The sequence below is a fragment of the Scaptodrosophila lebanonensis genome, unplaced genomic scaffold (genome assembly GCF_003285725.1).
Source record: "Scaptodrosophila lebanonensis strain 11010-0011.00,11010-0021.00 unplaced genomic scaffold, SlebRS2 tig00000147-arrow-arrow-pilon, whole genome shotgun sequence".
Lineage (NCBI taxonomy): Eukaryota > Metazoa > Arthropoda > Insecta > Diptera > Drosophilidae > Scaptodrosophila > Scaptodrosophila lebanonensis.
The window spans coordinates 451,011-471,202 of NW_022060591.1; the positions used below are offsets into that span (position 1 = coordinate 451,011).

General features: G+C 43.3%; 1 protein-coding gene across 1 annotated transcript in view; it reads left to right on the plus strand.

Annotated features, from left to right (window-relative positions):
* The first annotated feature begins 12,566 nt into the window (after positions 1-12,566).
* The window catches only part of LOC115629424 (cytochrome b5 reductase 4), a 65,355-nt gene continuing 57,729 nt past the window's right edge, over positions 12,567-20,192 (plus strand). The window contains exons 1-2 of the mRNA XM_030525879.1: positions 12,567-13,530; positions 13,582-13,888. Of these exons, the coding sequence (XP_030381739.1) occupies positions 12,570-13,530; positions 13,582-13,888 (1,268 nt within the window). The 5' untranslated portion in view covers positions 12,567-12,569. The remainder of the gene's footprint in view (positions 13,531-13,581; positions 13,889-20,192) is intronic.

A 20,192-nucleotide genomic window follows, 5' to 3' on the forward strand; every position in this document is an offset into this window, starting at 1 on the left:
ATACCCTTTTCCTTTTTTTTTTTTTGGTTTATCATTTTCTTTATCGAATTTAATTCGGCGGTTATGGACGATGTGCCTTCACATGTGGCTATCAATTTAGTACCACTGTACTACTATTGCATTATTTTATTACAGCCTATTGCATACCTTTCATATCTAAATATGCGTGGCAAACGAGGCAAGCAAAACCGAAGAAGGGTAAGACTCTGTCTTAAATAAATTTGATGTCGTTCGCGATATCGAACGAAGAAAATGTTCCATTCAGGCAACTTCTGGCAGTATCGAGCCTTTTGAAGTTGAGTGCCTATTGGAAATTTTATCCCGGTACATTGATAAAGCCTTTAACGTGCAGGAAGTATTAAACCAAATTGATTCGTCCTCTGCGTCTCGACTAAGGCGCTTTTGATGAGCAAAGGCGGATTGCCAAAGCTCCATAGGGACATTAGGCTGTTTGAAAATATAGCGGATAATGACGCATCACTTTCAAACATTGAAAATGTTAACCATTTGCTGTCGTGCTTAGAGAAGAGGCGCTAGGAACGGTTAAGTCTTACCAAGTTACCGAGGAAAATTATCCAAAGGCACTGGCAGCTATGAAGCGCGTTTACGATATTTGACCTTCCAAAAATGCAAAGCTCGTCTGCTAGTTCTTTCCTACGAATCACTGCTATCCTTAGGCAATGCCAAACAAATTTCTAACGTCATGCTCATAAACTTGGTCATGAGTAAATTTGATCCCAATACTCGTTCAAAGAGAGAAGAGAGCCTCGACTATAGCCAACTTCCGTCTTAGGAAGATTGCGAAGCATCTCTCAACAGACACTACCAGCACTTATCTGCTGAGGTATCATTTTCTTGTCGCTCCTGGACTCATACACAAAATTTTGATGCTTCAAAAAATGTGGCAAAATAGCACTAGCAGTTGCACAAGCCAATCCGCCACCGAGTCCGAAGTGTTTGTTCTGCTAAGCAGCACTTAGCCGCGACGAACGATTAAGGTCGTAAAAATGTGCCCTTTATGCGTAAACTGTCTAAGGAAAGGTCATACAACAAAGGCATGCAAGTCGACTACTTGCAAAGTATGTTCCAAACTACATCGCAAATTAATTTTATCACAATGGAGCTAGCCAAATATATTAATTTTCTTGGCATTGGCAAGCGCAAGTCTTCAGTGCGTCACATTGTGTAGACGTCAATTGCGTCCCTTAGTAGCAATTTCGATTTGATGACTGAATTTGGTGTACTGAGCACTATTTCGTTATACCAGCCTGAAAGGGTAGTTGTCAACGTTGACGTACCAAAAGGTCTGGAACTAGCAGATCGCCAATTTCATAGGCTGCAACGCATTGATCTGCCGCTTGGCGCATATGTATTCTTTGACTTATTAAGAAAAGGTCAAATTAAAGGAACTTTGCAAGCTACAACACTAGGTTGGATTATAGTTGGGCGTTGTCGGTCTGCTGACTCATCTGCACTTTGTTCTACTTCACTCATTAGTTTTGATACGTCGATGCTGGCTGATCGGATCCTCTCCTTGGGTGATGGTTCCAACTTGGCTTTGGCGCGTCAATTGGCCACCATGTCATTGGCCGGACGGCTCCCAACCAACCAAAAAGAAAAAAACGTCGTGCTTCTACTCCCTTTTTATAGGCCGGATGCCATGTGTCTGCTGATTTTTTTCCTCTTTCTTTTTCATCCGTTTGTTGCGGCCATGGCTTTTCCTTATTTTTCGAGTGCCATCGGACCGCAACTCTACGCCTGTGCGACTGCAGTGGCCACACCGGCTCCTCACTCGGTACCGCTAGATGGCGCTCCTGCGAAAATTTAAATATTTGGCGCCCTTATCCGATGATGCCACTTCGAGTTGTTGTACACGACCGGCCCGATGCAACAGTTTGAATCAGAGTTCCTTAGATGGCTAGTTCGTAAGTTCTGCGTGTTGGAAGCAGTTCCAAATTTTTTGACTGAATATATATCTTTGGGACATATGAAGGCAATCGACTACACGAGTGAGCCGCCCTATTTTATTCCGTATGAGTGCGTGCTAAGACCGCAAAGCACCTCAACCAAGTTGCGAGTTGTATTCGACGCGTCGAGCAAGACGTCGTCCCAAGTGTCGTTAAATGACATACTCATGGTTGGGCCGACTATCCAGCCATGCTTATATTCAACTTTGTTGCGGTTCCGACTTCGACCGTTTGCTTTGTCCGCTGACATTGCCAAAATGTATCGGCAAGCCGAAGTCATGGAATTAAAACGCAACTTCCAATTGATTATTTGGAGAAAAGATACCACAGAACCACTAAACACGCTAAAATATGGTACTGCATCGGCACCGTTGCTGGTTATTCGATGAATTAAATATATAAATGAGCTGCACACGATGACATGTGGATGTCCTGCTTTCTGGTGCAGAGACTGTGGAGGAGTTGCAGTTTCTATATGTCGAACTAAACTCAGTTTTAAAGCCATTTGGCGACCTTCTTATAGGCCATCGACTTGGTCTGCTGTGCCCAATAATTACGCGAGAAAAATTTTAATGCAGGAGCTTTGGCTTCAAATATTTTCTTGGGACGACCAAATTCCTAAACATCTATTAAAAGACTTGAATGCTATTACTACTTCTTTTGATGCACTGGAGTCGATTCGATACCACGATACGTCAGCGTCACTAAAAATAAAAAATTCCAAATCCATGGCTTTGCTGACTTCGGAATTAGTTTTGCTGGCTGCAAACACACCCGGCTCATTTGAATACTTTCGTGGCTAATAGAGTGGCAAATATTCAAGAGCTTACTTCCGCCGCATTTTGGCATCATGTTCCAACAGCAGATAACCCAGCAGCTCTGGCGTCACTTGGTTGCACCACAGCCAAATTAAGGGCCCACGATTCTTTAAACTATATTATTCCCTTCTCATATCGAGCTGACTAAAGAGCAGTCAACGCTGGAGAAGCGGAAGAATGCGACGGCCCTCATCGTGGCCGATGAGTTCTCAAATCCCTTTATGGATATAATTGAAAAATCGTCGCGGTATCTTAAGATTCTCCACAATATATGTTACGTACGGTTCATTACTCACTCGTCACATCAGCTGAACTAGAGTTTGCATTTTTGGCAGTTGTCCACATAGTACAAAACACAGCTTTTGCACACGAGATCTCAAAGCTAAACAATTGCTCGCTTGCAAATTAAATCGATTTATTTGTACATTTCGATCACAAAAATTCAATTAAATTTGGTACGAGTTGGCGGTCGCTTGCTTAAGGCATCATTGCCTCACAATGCCAAATTCCCATTGCTTATGCCAAAGGGATGCCGATTCATGATGCTGTACTTGCAATATTTATATCGCACTAATTGCCACGATTGTCCACGTGCGCTAGTAAGCATTCGCCGCCAACAAGCTTGGCTTGTCAATGCGCGACAGTGTGTGCATTGCTTTAGACATAAAGCAATCCTAGCAAGCCAAATTATGGAAAATTTTCCCACTGACCGATTACATGGCTGTAGGCCATTTGATGTGAGCAGAGTGGCCTTTTGTGATCCAATACCTGTCTCAATGGGAATTCGTGGCAGAGCCCCGGTCAAGATGTATGTTGTTGATTTCGTATGTTTTGCCTCCAAAGCTGTGACAGTTGTGACAGACCTGACTGCTAACTCGTTTATAATGTGTCTGTCTAGGTTTGTCAGCCGCCGTGGTCCTGTGAAGCGGATATATTCGGAGAATACCACCAATTTTGTGTATGCTGCTTTGGAGGAGCTCCGCATCAGCTTCAGCATCAACAACGATGTCATTGCCACATATGCTGCCACAAAGAGAATAACGTTCAAGTTTATCCCACCCCGCGCGCCGCATTACATCGGTCAATGGGAGGCTGTCGTAAAGTCCGCCAAGACTTTGCTGCTAAAGGCCATCGGAAGCGCGACGCTGCGGCAGGACGAGCTGGTAACCGTGCTGGTGGAAGTGAAGGTGATCCTCAACTCGCGGCCGATTGTGGCGGATAACGCCAGCCCAAACGTGTAGCGCTGCCTACAGGGTTAACGCAGCCCGTACCAGACGCCAAACTAACGTACTTAAAACCCTGGCAGCTGATCTTATGCATCAAGCAGCTGTTTTGACCCGATTGGTCCAAAGAGCCAGAGCCTGAAGCAGCGCCAGAAGTTGTCAGTGGAGCGTCCAAGTCTGCAGAAAGGAGCCGTCGTAGTCGTTCACGAGGACAACGCTCCTTCTCAGCAGTGGATGCTGGGAGTTATCGAGAAGACAACAAATGGCACCGATGGCAAAGTGCGCGTGGCGACCGGTAGGACGAAGGTGGGGCTATTTAATCGAGCGATACACCGTCTTGCGCCATTGCCTTCTGGTATTTTTTGAAGCAATGCGTGCCTTCAACGTGGCCGATGTAAAGGCATTTCACTTAGTGTAAATAGTCATAAGTATTTAAGAGAACAAATGAAGTCAATAGTAAAGAGAAGAATGAGTATACACTGCAGCTGTTTGCGAACATGTTTGTGCTTGCGGCCGTAAGCCTTTGTATGCAGCTTCGTTACAATTAAAGAGCCCTTGTACTATTGAAATTGAACTGTGCGAACATGTGATTATTATTCTTTGAGCCAATAAATCGCGTCGAAAAACGCAAGTCTTTCTTTTACATATGTATATACATAACTTGTGAACCTTTTGTTTTTGCCATACCGGCAAGTTACCGGGTTAAATCCGTACAAAAGTTATAGCTATAAATATACTCTCTGCTGAAGCTCTTCCCGCAACTCTCTGCCGAAGCTCTGCCCGCAGCTGTTGTTGTTGTTGCTGCTTCGACTTATTCCTGCACTGCATGAATACATACATACACGATGATGTAAATGTATGCTGTTGAAACTGTACATGTGTAATGTTATTACTCTGCCGCGGGTATGCTCGCCGGCCAGAGTTATGCTGAAATAAATATTAGGCGCCCCAAAGTGCCGAGGTGTCCGCTATATAAAAGAGGGCGATATGCCGAAATATGTTTACACGTGTTTAATTTTAAAAGTTACAAGTTACAGGCTGCGCTTCAGTGCGCGTTCGACTTAACTCAAAAAGGAACCAAAAAAGAACTAAAAAACCTACTCAACATTCATGAACTTAAAACTACTTTGCCTTCATGGCTTACAACTACTTACAAATACTTATTACTACTTAAACTACTCAACGTGACGACGCGTTGTACAGCAGTCAGCCGCGCGTCGTTACACGTCCCCCCCCCCCCCCCCCCCCCCCCCCCCTAGTCGAACACGAGCCGGTTGTGGGGGATGGCCGCCAGCGCCACCATCGGGAGTTTACCCGCCGCCGTCATCTGCCGCAAGCCCTGGCCGAGGCCGCGCTACATGAGGCGCCGGACGCCGCACATGCAGCTCGTGCAGGCACCTGGCGTACAACAAGCGCGCCTCCATGCCCAGCGCTGCTCATTTCAGCAGTCGTCGCCGCTCCCGTTCGCGCTGCTGGCGCTCGTGTTGCCACTGCTCCAGCTGCCGCTGCCTCTCGTGCTGTCGCTGTTCCCGCTGCTCCTGCTGCTCGCGTTCGCGCTGTCGCTGCTCCTCCACCTGCTCCCGCTGCGCCCGCTGCTGCCTCTCGCGGACTCGACGTCCCCCGCGGCGTCCACGGTGGCGGCGTCGATTGCCCGCCGGCGTCGGCGACTTTGTTTGGGCAGGTGCCCGAATGCGGCAATTGCGGGAGTCGCAATCGTAGTGGATTTGCGCCCGGCGCCACTCCGCATGGTCAACGTAGCTCACACCAAACTCCATGCTGCTAATTTTTCCCTCTTGAAAATATTCGTGCGACGCGTGTCGTTTCCCGCCAAGTGTGATATTGTTGTGCCAGCTGTTTTGGTAGCGCTGCCACATCTCCTTTTCGCGGTCCGCCAGTGCTACCCATGCCTGGCGGTCTGTCGTGGGTGTTACCATTTGCATATTTATTCGATAGTGGCCGGTGTTGCCATTTATCGTATCTCCTCGATAACATCGGCGGCCGCCCGCCGCTCTGGCAACTCGTCATCACCGCCCCATATGTTTATGTTGTAATTGGCTTCCGGTCTTCTGCTATTATTCAGCGTTGTGCCCAACCTCCTTTTTTGTTGTGCTCGTCCAGCTGCCCGCCCGGCACTTGGCCATCTGCTGCGCCTCTGGTATATTTGGCGCTGTGTGTGCATCTCAGGTGGTGTGCCAATCTAAATCGCTTTATGGGCATCTTCTTCGGCTGGAACGGCAGCTCTGCTGCTCCCGCTATGGTGGACGCCGGTTGGATTGCTGTTGTTGCTGTCGGTGTGGCCGTTAGGGCCCTGGTTGCTGTTGCTGCTGTCGTGGCTGTCGTGCGGCTGCTGTGAAAGTGGCTGCTGAGATTGATGCTGCGGCTGTTGTTGTGGTCGCTGAGAAATGGGCTGCTGTGGCTGCTGTGCAGTTGTCGGTGGCATGGCCCTGGTGACCCTGCCCGCACCGTGAATGGTCCATCGAAGCAAGGCGCCAGTTTGGCCGCCTTGGTTCTCTCCCAAATAGGACGAAAGCAGGTGAGCCTGTTGCGTTTGACCGTTTAACGTTTAATGGCCAATTGTGCTTCCCGCAGCTGCTCGTCCCACGTGTTGTGTTGCCCGTTTGCCAGCTACGCGATCAGAGTTTTGACGGTTCTATTGGTCCGCTCCGTGGGATTCTCCTGCGGTGTATATGGTGCCGTCAGCTGTTGCTGTATGCCTGCTTCGGCGAGGAACTGCTTCAGCGCGCGACTCGTAAACTGGGCTCCGTTGTCCGTAATGGTGTACCAAAACGCGCTAGAATCCGTTCTCGTAAGGCCAGCTTCACTGCCGCAGCCGTCGCCTTGTGGATGGCGACGCACAGCCTCCACGGCGACACCTCGTCTTCTCCCAGCACGTGGGCGATGCGTCGGTATAGCCTTCCGTTCTGCATGGCGTAATCGGGATACTTGTTGGGGCTCTCCACCACCGCAGTCGAGAGCCGCTGTAACCACTTGCAGGTTGGCGTCGCTTCTGGCACCACGCGTGCGCGGCCTGCCACCTCGCGTGGCTGTCTGGACAGCGCGTCGGCCACCACGTTCAAGGTACCTTCCCGGTACTGGACATCGAAGGTGTACTGCTGTAGCTCCAAGGCCCAGCGTGCGAGTTGAGCCAACGCAACGCCAAGTGATCGGTCACGACAGTGAAATGGTAGCCTTCCAGATAGTGTCGCAGCTTTCGGATTCCCCAAACAAATGCGAGGCACTCCTTCTCCGTGGCGCTGTAGTTGACCTCCGCTTTCTGCAGCTTCCTACTGGCGTAGGAAATCACGTGTTCGTGGACGTCTATGTCTTGCGTCAGAACCGCGCCCAGCCCACACTCGCTGGCGTCCGTCTGTAGGCAGAAGCGTTGAGTGAAATCGGGGCACGCCAACACCGGAGCTTCCATCAGCTGCCTCTGGATAAACTCAAATGCCTCCTGCTGCTGCATTCCCCAACTTCACTTGTGGCCTTTCTTCAACAGTTCGGTGAGGGGCCCAACCAAGTGAAGGCCAAACGTCCTGGCACCGTGAACGCTGTATATCGCTGGCTTTCGCGCTCCATCGGAATCTGCTAGTAGGCGGCTATAGTGAGCCCCGCCTGCTCGCTTGTCACCAAGGCTGCATGTCGGGCTCTGCGATTCCGCCTCCGCCGCCTGCGTGGCCGTTGATCGTCCGTTCGTAGTTCTACAGTTTGGCCGTCCACAGTCACCGCCCAGTTGGCCATATGGACGTAATCTAATCCCAGTGTGAGCTCGTCTACGCATCCGGGGAGTGTGAGCAGCGGCAGTACCACGCGACTGTCGCCCACCGTGATCGTCGCCTTCGTCTCTTCACGGACCGTCTTCTGTGTTCCGTCAGCCATGGACACAGTCGCGCTCACGGACCGTACGTTTTCTCAGTCTGGCGCCCGCAGGCGCTGCGCTAGCCTCGGACTCACAAAGCTGTGTGTCGCTCCGGTGTCCACGACCGCCTCTACTAGTAAACCGTCACAGTCTACTGGTAGCGCGGTCGCCAGCCTGCGTCTTGTCTTTAGTTGGAGTTTGCCTGCGTGGGCTCGCCGGCTGCTGGTGTGGGGCGAGCCACCCTGGCGTTTCCTGGAGTGTGCCGGCAGCATTCGTTCGCGCGTACACCCAACTTACCACAGTCCCAGCAATAGAGCCGCTGAGTATTAGGGCAAGTATCCACGTTATGCCCCCCCATTCCGCAGCGCCAGCACTCCATCACTTCTCGTCTCTGCGCGTCCGCTGGGGCTGCTGCCACCGGCTGAGGGGTCGGCGCAGGGTGTGCGGCATTTGTCTCATCATTGCCGGCCGCCTGCGCCTGCGCCAAGACTGCTTGGTGCACGCCATGTGCCGCCTGTACGTACCCATCGAGTGAGCTCACTTCTTCGCCTGCCAGGCGGAGGTTGGCGCGTATTTCTGGTAGCCTGTTGGCGTGGACAAGTCTCAGCTGCTCCTCTGCAGTCATCTCCACGCCGCGCATCAGCCGTCGCATCGCTCGGACATACTCGATAGGTGTCTCTGATGCACCCTGGACCCGGCTGTATGCTTCCCGCCGGCGCTCTTCTATATGGGGGCCTGCTGGATACTCTTTTAGTAGGTCTTGGCGGAACTCGACCCACCGTTGTGCCAAATTGCGCCTTGACCACTCCCATTCCTTTGCCTCGCCGACCAGGACTTCCGGTAATACTGTCACCAAATCGTCTAGTCGCACGTTGCTCATATCTGCCTTATCTTCCAGATCCCGAAGGAACGTTCTTGGGTCCCCGCTGCCGTCAAATCGGACGCCCCACTGTGCTACCTGTGTCTGCCACGCGGCTCGATCTCGTTTGGCTGATGTTGGCGCATGTTGCTCTGCCACCGCCAGCGCACTCGCGAGTGGTGGCGCTGGAGTCGGTGCTGTTGGGTCATCTTCGTCAGGCGCATTACCAGCAGGCGCAGCAGACGCTGTGGAAGCGCAGATCTGGCTTGACAGTTTCTGGAAACCATCCTCCATAGCTTGGGCCAACCGGTGGGTGTACTGCGCTAACACAACTGCCATCGAATCGGCGATTGCTTGTGCCAGGTTTACCGTTGAGGGCACTGGAGCCGCTGTTGGCGTCGCTGAGGCTGCCGTGGGCTTGGCTGCGGACGCTTCAGGTGAGGCCGCGACCGCGACCGCTACAGATATGGTCGGTACTGACGCTGGAGTTGGCGATGTCGCCCGCGCTGTAGTCGGCGATGCGGCTCGCACCGGGACCACGGCTGGTGTCGTGTTTGCCTCTGTCGCGACGAGTAGACCTTCCGGTACATCCTCTTGTTTCGGGACTCCCAGCCGTCCGCCGGGCACCGGGCTCAACTGGCCTGCCGCCACGGTACGCGATGACATGTTTTCGTGATATGCCGCTAGTTCTTCCAGGCGGGGTCGGTACTCTTCTTTGGCCGACTTCACGAACGTGGACAGCCGCGACCGCAACGTCTCCACGTTGCCGGTCTCTTCGATTTCGAACTCGCGTATCCAGCTCGTTCGTAGCATCGTAGGTCCACGCTCTCTTCTCTCTACTTGGTCGGATATAACCTCAATCTTCTTTGGGGTCCCTGCTCGGGCGCCACTTGTAATGTTATTACTCTGCCGCGTAATAAAGTAATAAATTTTTGTGGAACATTGCCAAATTTTGGTTTGCTTTTGGATGATTCTGTAAGAATCCAACAAAAAATATCAATAAATATTTAAGTATATACATACATATAGGTTTAAAATGCACTTACTTTGGCATAATTTTAAGTGCGAAATCAAACAAGCTTCACGAAGTACATCTCTATAAATATAAAACAGTTTGTCCTGACTGACTGACTGATTGGCAATCAACGCACAGCCCAAACGGTAAAAGCTAGGAAGCTGAAATTTGGACCTAAGATCTCCCTTATAGTGAAAGTGAGCACTAAGAAGGGGTTTCGGAAAATTCGAGCTCCAAGGGGGAGAAAACGAGCTCCAACATTTGTATGAAAAATCTAAAATTTTTATCCGATTAACTTCAAACTTAGGTTGTATACTCTCACAAAGAATACAAAAAAAACTGTATAATTGATTTTTCAGTATTTTTCCTGCGGCCTCAACAATAATGATTTTCCGGTGGAAAATTTGGCAAACGAAAAGCTATTTGCAATCAACGCACAGCCCAAACGGTAAGAGCTAGGAGGCTGAAAATTGGACACATGTTGTCTACAGTGGTGTAGGTGAGCACTAAGAAAATTTTGGAAAATTCGAACGCCAAAGGGGGGAAAACGGGCTCCAACGTTTGTATGAAAAATCCACAATTTTCATCCAATTAACTTCAAACTCAGTTTGTATACTCTCAAAAAGAATACAAGAAAAACTGTATACTTGGTTTTTCACTATTTTTCCTGAGGCATGAAAAAGGGGGGGTTTTCCGTGGAAAAATTGAAACACAATCAACACCCCACAGCCCAAACGGTAAAAGTAAGGAAACTGAAATTTAGGCTCAAGTATCCTGTTATAATGTAGGTGCTCACTAAGAAGGGATTTTGGAAAATTCGAGCTTCAAAGGGGGGAAAAGTAGCTCCAAAGTTGGTTTTAAAAATCCGCATTTTTCAACCGATCGACTTAAAACTTAGTTTCTAAAATCAATTAAAGAATACAAACAAAACTGCATACTTAGATTTTCGAAATTTGTGTTGGAGCTTGAATTATTGGGGTTATAATATTTATTCATTTTTTCAAATGAAAAGTTTGTTTTATAAATTTAGTCCGATCGATTTAAAATTTGGGTAACGTAATCTACGTAACTAAATCTACAACTTTGCATTAAAGGATTTTCAAAATATGCATTTTACAAAAGCACGAAGAACAAACAATACAAAATATCAAACAGTTGGGGACAACTAAGTATACATACACACACACACACACACATACAAACAGCTGTTCGTGTAGTTGCGTGCAAACGATTGAAATAGCCAAAGCAAAATGTGAGAACTAATGTGTGAATGTCCATACATATGTGCACATCTATGTATGTACATATGTATCTACATATGTATGTATGTATATTCGTCTTGCACTGACAGAGCAAGAAATGTTAATTTATTGAAAATTATATAACATTTTTAAAAGTAATTTTTTCTTTCTTTAGTGCATTTGGCATTAGGGTTTTCAATAATAACTTTATGCAGCAACAACAAATATCAAATAGTTGGGGACATCACATACACACACTCACACACAACAAGCAACAGTTCGTGTCTATGTGTGCGGTTCTCTACGTACGGTTGAAAAAGTAAAGAGAAACATACATACATATGTATATATGCCTGTGTATTAATATAGCATGTATGTTCATTCGTATTAATGTATACATTGGGCAATCGAACACAGTTGTTTGATTGTAATAAAAATAATGCTCTAAAAACAACAACAACTGCAAGTCATTGGCTCGCTCTTCTTCTTTCGTTGTGACCATTTAATGTTAATTGCAAAGGCAAAACGCCAAAAGTTTACAGTTACCGTCGCTAGGCAACGACTGCGTAAGCGATAGTAAAGCAGAAACCGAATAACGGAGCTACGCATATTCTGCTTCGCATTGCGGGCAGATGTATGTATATATATGATTTGTTCTTATTGATCTCAATAAATAATTAGATTTTATTATTTAAATATTCTGCTTATTGCATTCAAACTTCGATATTTTGATGGTATCGGTGGCTTCAACTATCGAAAATTTTACTCTAGCAAATTGAGATGAGAACTGTCAGTGCTTTTTGATCGTGGCTCATCGCTGCACGGCATTGACACGAGTGCCGTGTTTCATATTCCGAGTTTGTGCGTGGCCGTATTGACTTAATATGGCACGAAAAGGCTCAAATGTGAATTAAATATTAGGATAAACCCTTATATTTATTCCCCCTTTTTTGCAAATCGTCTATCCTAAAACGTTGCGTTATCTCTATATATAAAACAGTTTGTCCTGACTAATTGGTGATCAACGCACAGCCCAAACGGTAAAAGATGAAATTTGGACTCAAGTATCCTTTCATAGTATCCATCATAGAGTAGGAGCACACTAAGAAAGGCTTTTGGAAAATTCTAGCTCCAAAGGGGGGAAAACGAGCTTTAAAAAATATTAGTTATAGTGGTCATGTTCGTTTAACGAAATAGTTTGTCAAGAACAAAAATGTAACGGACTAATGAACAAATTTTTGTCAAGAACAGAAAATGTTCATTTAAATACCTTAAATGCCTTCCTACTGGTAACCTTTAAGGTGAAAACATATGGGTAGGTTATGCACACACAAAATAAATACAATTGAACACATTATATTGAGCCGGGTTAAGACGGGAAATACCTGCTAGTATGTACATAAAAAGCGTGGAAAATAATGTAAGAGATGTAAAAATATATCGTAGTAAAAAGCGATGCATTGAAGTATATCGCATTGAATATCAAATCTGATTTTACTGAAATGTTGCATCGTAATATCGATATTTGCATATCGATGCCCAACCCTGGTAGGTATAGATAAAGCCTATCGATGTTTTTTATTTTGTTTTATGGACTTTCTATTTGTTGTAGATATGTCAGATCTCAAAAGTAAAGCCCTCATTACATCGGCAGACAATTTACAAATACCTAGGACGACGAGTATTAGTCCCTCCAATGGCTCGGCAACGGGTAATCCACGAAACAAGTGCGCTCTTAAGCCCGGGTACTCACTGATGAGTTGGATACGACTGTGTAAATCTGGTACTGACCTTTCTGGAACTGCTGGAAAAATTTTGCCGGTAACCAACGAAGAGTTGGCTCGCCATAATAATGTAAATGATGCTTGGCTAGCGATACGTGGAAAAGTATTTAACGTTACCCGGTATATGGAATTTCATCCAGGAGGTGTTAATGAGCTGCTACGAGGAACAGGGAAAGATGCAACAAAACTTTTTGATGAGGTGCACGCCTGGGTAAACTATCCTCAGTTGCTTGAAAAGTGCTACGTAGGACCGCTGAAAAACGATTGTCACAAAATGCCTTTGAAACTAAGTGACCCACCAAGTTTTCCACGTTTTGATTGGATGCAGCAGCGCAGTGAAGTAATACTGTGTATACATACTTATTGCTTCGCAAATCCAGGGATATTGCTAAAGCACAAAACCACAGAAGTTAAAACTGGCTTAGATCTGCTTGTTTACGTGGATAAGAACTGGCATCAATTTTATATCGAACTAACCGGCGCGGTATATTGGCCACCAAAAACAGTTTACTCAAATGTAGAAACTGGAAAATTAGAAATAGTTCTACGCAAACAGATGCCCGTTTCTTGGTCTTCCTATGGAACGATTAAGAGTATTAAAGTGGAGCAAGCACTTAAATCAGAGGAGGAAATGTACAACTTTCAAGTTCTACGGAAGGTGGACTTAAATCACAATTCGTTTGAGTTCAATCTGCAGAGCGTAGGACAAGAAGCAATGCTTATTGTGCCGATTGGTTACCATGTAACATTTCAATTGAACTTTGAAGGTTAGTTTCCAGAATCATTTTTCAAATACTGATACTAATATCATCCTACAGGTGTTGTTCTAGAACGTAGTTATACGCCCGTTCCACACAAATATATGTCTGCCAATGGCTTATCATCTGCATCAGAGGCAAGCACATCACTGGATTTTCTCATTAAGCGTAACGCATTTGGAAAAATTTCACCCCGACTATACAAACTCCAGGAGAAAGATATTGTACGGGTCAGTCTGCCGTATGGAAAGTTTTTATTAAATGCATTGGCTTTACATCGAAATATATTGTTAGTGGCAGCCGGTAGCGGAATCACTCCTATGCTCGGACTATTTGAACCTCTTTTAAAACGTAATATAAACCGCATGTAAGTATATTAATGCAATACATGTATTGGGATATTAATCGTAAATATTTAATGAAATTGCTAACGTTAAATTTTCCAAAACTTAAATATTTTAAATTATTTAGTATAATTTGTATAGCCTGTACCCAAAAGGTAATCGGCTATACTAGTTTTGTGCGAATGTATGTAACACACAGAAGGCGACATGGGAGACCCCACAAAGTATATACCATACTAGCAGGTATTGCCCGTCTTAACCCGGCTCAATATAATGTTTCCAATTGTATTTATTTTGTGTGTGCATAACCTACCCATATGTTTTCACCTTATAAGTTACCAGTAGGAAGGAATTTAAGGTATTTAAATGAACATTTTCTGTTCTTGACAAAAAATTGTTCAGTAGTCCGTTACATTTTTGTTCTTGCCAAACTATTTCTTTAAACGAACATGACCACTATAACTAATATTTTTTTAAACCTCCCCCCTTTGGAGTTAGAATTTTCCAAAAGCCTTTCTTAGTGTGCTCCTACACTATGATGGATACTATGAAAGGATACTTGAGTCAAAATTTCATCTTTTACCGTTTGGGCTGTGCGTTGATCACCAATTAGTCAGGACAAACTGTTTTATATATATAGATAACGCAACGTTTTAAGATAGACTATGTGCAAAAAAGGGGAATAATTATAAGGGTATATCCTAATTTTAAATTCACATTTGAGTCAATACGGTCACGCACAAACTCGGAATATGAAACACGGCACTCGTGTCAATGCCGTGCAGCGATGAGCCACGATCAAAAAGCACTGACAATTCTCATCTCAATTTGCTAGAGTAAAACTTTCGATAGTTGAAGCCACCGATACCATCAAAATATCGAAGTTTGAATGCAATAAGCAGAATATTTAAATAATAAAATCTAATTATTTATTGAGATCGATAAGAACAAATCATATACATACATACATCTGCCCGCAATGCGAAGCAGAATATGCGTAGCTCCGTTATTCGGTTTCTGCTTTACTATCGCATACGCAGTCGTTGCTTAGCGACGGTAACTGTAAACTTTTGGCGTTTTGCCTTTGCAATTAACATTAAATGGTCAAAACGAAAGAAGATGAGCGAGCCAACAACTTGAAGTTGTTGTTGTTGTTTTGTATTTACATGCTTCATACATATACAGGCATAGATACATATGCTTGTACATATGTATGTATGCATGGGCACACATAGACACGAACTGTTCCCAACTATTTGATATTTGATATATGGCAAGTAAAAAACATATTGCTATATTTTAATCGTTGAATGCCAATTTGTTGATATAGTTATGTTGATTACATTACCCAAATTTGAAATCGATCGGACAAAATTTATAACACAAACTATTCATTTGAAAAAGTGAATAAATATTAAAACCCCAATAATAAAATTAAATGCGATATATCGAAAATATCGATACTTGTGTTGATATATCGTAATACATGTCGAATACAAATACATCGAAAAACATCGTTTGAGAGTTATTGATTATAATACTGTATTCGATTGTACACTGTACACATACATACATACAAATTTATTTGTATGTGTACTGTAACTGTAAACTTTTGGCATTTTGCGTATGTAATGAAAAGGCGTAAATGATCAAAACGAAAGAAGATTTGCGAGCCAATAACTTGAAGTTGTTGTTTTAAAAATTTTGATTTGAAACCATAGAAAACTATTTTTTACAATTAAACAACAGTGTTCGATAGCCCACTGCATACTTGTACATACAAACCTATATACATATGTATATAGGAATGTATGAACGTACATACATACTTATTGATGTACATACATACATATGTACATGCTATACATACAGACGTATGTACGTATGTAATACATATGGTGCTGGCGTAATTCATAATGCGAAATTCTTTCTAAGGGGAGAAATGTCCCCCCTGCCCAACCTGCGTACGCCCTTGTAGTCCGTTGTCCTAAAAACTCCTTATGCCAAATGTACTAAACAAAGAAAAAATAGCATAAAAATGTTTATGTTATAATGTTAATAATTTTTAATTAATTAACATTTCTTGCCCTGTCAGTGCAAGACGAATGTACTTTTGTACATACATATGTATGTATGTATGTACATACATGTGTACAAATGAACATTCACACATTAGTGTCTCACATTTTGCTTTGGCTACTTCAACCGTTTACACGCAACTACACGAACAGCTGCTTGTATGTATGTATGTGTGTGTGTGTGTATGTATACTTAGTTGTCCCCAACTGTTTGATATTTTGTATTGTTTGTTCTACTTGCATTTGTAAAATGCATATTTTAAAAATCGTTAAATGCAAAGTTGTAATTTTAGTTACGTAGATTATATTACCCAAATTTGAAATCGATCGGACAAAATTTATAACACAAACTATTCATTTGAAAAAATGAATAAATATTAAAACCCCAATAATTCAAGCTCCAACACAAATTTTGAAAAACCGAGTATGCAGTTTTATTTGTATTCTTTTATAGATTATAAAACCTAAATTTAAAGTTGATCGATTCAAAAATGCAGAATTTTCAAACAAACTTTGGAGCTACTTTTCCCCCCTTTGGAGCTCGAATTTTCCAAAATCCCTTCTTAGTGCGCATCTACACCATGATAGGATACTTGAGCCAAAATTTCAGTTTCCTAGCTTTTACCGTTTGGGCTGTGGGGTGTTGATTGTGTTTCAATTTTTCCACGGAAAACCCCCCTTTTTTCATGCCCCAGGAAAAATGGTGAAAAACCAAGTATACAGTTTTTCTTGTATTCTATTCTATTTGAGAGTATACAAACTAAGTTTGAAGTTAATTGGATGAAAATTGTAGATTTTTCATACAAACGTTGGAGCCCGTTTTCCCCCCTTTGGCGTTCGAAATTTCCAAAACCGCTTCTTAGTGCTCACCTACACCACTGAAGACAACATGTGTCCAATTTTCAACCTCTTAGCTCTTACCGTTTGGGCTGTGCGTTGATTGCACATAGCTTTTCGTTTACCGAATTTTCCACCGGAAAATCATTATTATTCAGGCCGCAGGAAAAATATTGAAAATCCAAGTATACAGTTTTTTTTGTATTCTTTTTGAGAATATACAAACTAAAAACTAAATATACGGATAAAAATTGTAGATTTTTCATACAAACGTTGGAGCTCGTTTTCCCCCCTTTGGAGCTCGAATTTTTCGAAACCCCTTCTTAGTGCTCACTTTCACTATAAGAGGGATCTTGTGTCCAAATTTCAGCTTCCTAGCTCTTACCGTTTGGGCTGTGCGTTGATTGCCAATCAGTCAGTCAGGACAAACTGTTTTATATATATAGAGACTAGCAGGTCTTGCCCGTCTTTGTTGGGCTAAGTAAAATGTGCTTATAATTATAAGTTTATTTACTATATGATATTCTTTCGACAATAAGTACTATGTATGGTTATACGTGCATACATACATATGTACTTATCTTCGTTACGCACCGGGCGGAATGCCAGTCCTGACTTAACTGTGTGCTTCCTCAGCACGTTGTACGCACGGTCGAGTTATCCCCGAAAAGTCCGACGCGGGACATTTAATTTTGATTTATTAATCGGGACGTCCCGCCAAAATTGGAGCGTTCGGCAACGCTGATATGTACATATGTATTTAATTTTTTAATTCAACACTAATTTGTGTCTTCAATTCCAATATGATTGTTGTGAATGTAAAAGGTGTGTTTCTGCTTTTGTAAATCGCATGCATTCACTCACAAAATAGGCTTAACGGTAAATGACTCTTAGATTTGTTCAGAATACATTTGTATCGTTGTTAGCTAACACTAAAACGGTAAGTGGCTGTAAATATGCGATCAGCTGAGATGCTAGAGATGGACATGTGTCGGATGCTCTATGTGCTAGAGCATCAAAACTATCGATACTTGAATCCGTCGGTACAATCAATAATTCCATCGAAGTTTGAATGCAATTAACAGAAAATTTAAATAATATCATCTTATAATTTATTGAGATCAATTAGAACAAATCCTATACAAACATACATATGTACATCCTTTGAAATTAACAGGCGTAAATGATCAAAACAAAAGAAGAAACGCGAGCCAATGACTTGCAGTTGTTGTTGTTTTTCGTTTTAAAAATTTGATTTAAAACCATAGAACATTATTTATTACAATCAAAGAACAGTGCTCGATTGTCCAATGTATACATACATACGAATGTACATACATGCTATATATGTACGTACACAGGCATACATACATACAGTTGAGCTCAAAATAATAGTAGTGATATTTTTCACAACGTTCTACCGTTCGTATTTTTGTGTTTCCTTTCAATTTTAATCCTTTCTTTCTACCTATGTGATCTACAACAAGAGCACAATAAAATGACGCGTTACTTTAACTTTTTGTGCACTTGTTGTTGTTGTTATTTGCATTTTCCACAGCTAGTCCCTATTCTACGCGCTCAAAATAATAGTAGTGCTTGCACAAACATTCCAAAAATATTAAGTGTGTCGCTCCTTAAGCTCACGAAAAGTTGCTAATAGTAAGTTCTATTATTTTTATACCCCGTACCCAAAGGGTGAAAGGGTATACTAGTTTTGTGCGAATGTATGTAAGAGGCAGAAAGAGGCGTGGCAGACCCCACAAAGTATATATATTTTTGATCAGGATGACAAGACGAGTCGATATAGCCATGTCCGTCTGTCTGTATGAGCGCAGGGATCTCAGTAAGTACAAGACCTAGGATAACCAAAATTGGTATCAAGGTTCCTATAAGCCCTAGGCAGATCGAATTTGTTTATTTTTTCTGATACACCCCCCCTCCCCCGCAATTCGTGTTTTTTCTTATAACTTCCGAAATTTTGAAATCAATTTTGGTAGGTACATCCAGTTAGTACCCGCAGCTGTTGTTGTTGTTGCTGCTTTGGTTCAACTTTGTGCTGCATACATACACGCATATAAACACGCATAGGCACGTGATGTAAATGTATGCTGTTAAAACTAAACATAAACATGTATTCTAATTTAATTTAATTAATTAATTCATTCATTTTTTTTAATAATTTAATTTAAAATTTTTTTAATTTTTCCTTTTTGTGGAGAGTACAGGGTATTTTACTGTCGGGCTTGCTCGACTGTACCGTTATCTCTTGTTTAATAGTTTACAATAGTTTCCAATACACATTTTAGTTTGTTTTTCTGATATGGGTAGAGCCAAGCACTGCACTCCTGAACGACGTGGACTCATTCAAAAAATGATATCTGGGGGAAAAACTTACAATGAAGTCCAAAATATAGTAGGTTGTCCTCCTACAACGGTGTGTAATGGTATAAAATTTATCCCAGGCCCCTAAGCACGTGGAAGACCTTGCGCTATGTCAGATAAATTGGCGACCCTTGTAGTGAGATACTTTAGGCAGAACCCATTTGCGAGCTCTACCGATATAAGAGATGAATTAAATCTCCATACTAGTACACAAATAATACGGAGATGCCTACTGCAAAATAATTTGCAGCTCGGAGTCCAAAGAAAGTCCCCTTCTCACAAAAAAACATCTGGCAAAACGAATTAAATTTGCACAAGACCACATTGGCCAGTGCAGTAATGGAGAAACATTTTATGATCAGATGAATCGAAAAATCACGCTTTATGTTGGAACCGGGTCTCGTCAGTATTTTAAGCAGCCACCAAACACTGAATGCACCCTCGATTCACAACGAAAACCGTAAAACACGGAGGAGCTCGTATTATGATCTGGGCCAGTTTTTCATATTACGGCGCGGGGCTTATATATTGGATCCGGAATGCCATGAATCGCCACCTTTATGTGCATATAATGCAGAATATTATGCTGCCATATGCCAGTGATGAAATGCCACTAATTTGGGCATTCCAGCAGGATAATGATCCGAAGCACACAAGTAATATTGCCCAACAATGGTTTCAAACTAACAGGATCAATGTACTAGAATGGCCGGCAAAGTCTCCAGATCTCAACCCGATTGAGAATTTATGGTACGATGTGAAGAAGGAAGTTGCCAAGCGTAAACCAACTAATTTTGAACAGCTTTGGGAACCAGTTAGACATGCTTGGAGCTCCATTCCTCCTCAAAGATGTCACAATCCCGTGGACTCCATGCCAAAGCGATGTGCTGCAGGTCTTGCACACGAAGACTATGCTACAAAATACTAATATTATTTAGAAAGTCCTAATAGGAGTAATTAAAATAAAAACCGTATTATTTGGATCAGTTGGGACAAGTAAGAGGCCAACAAATGAAACACTACTATTATT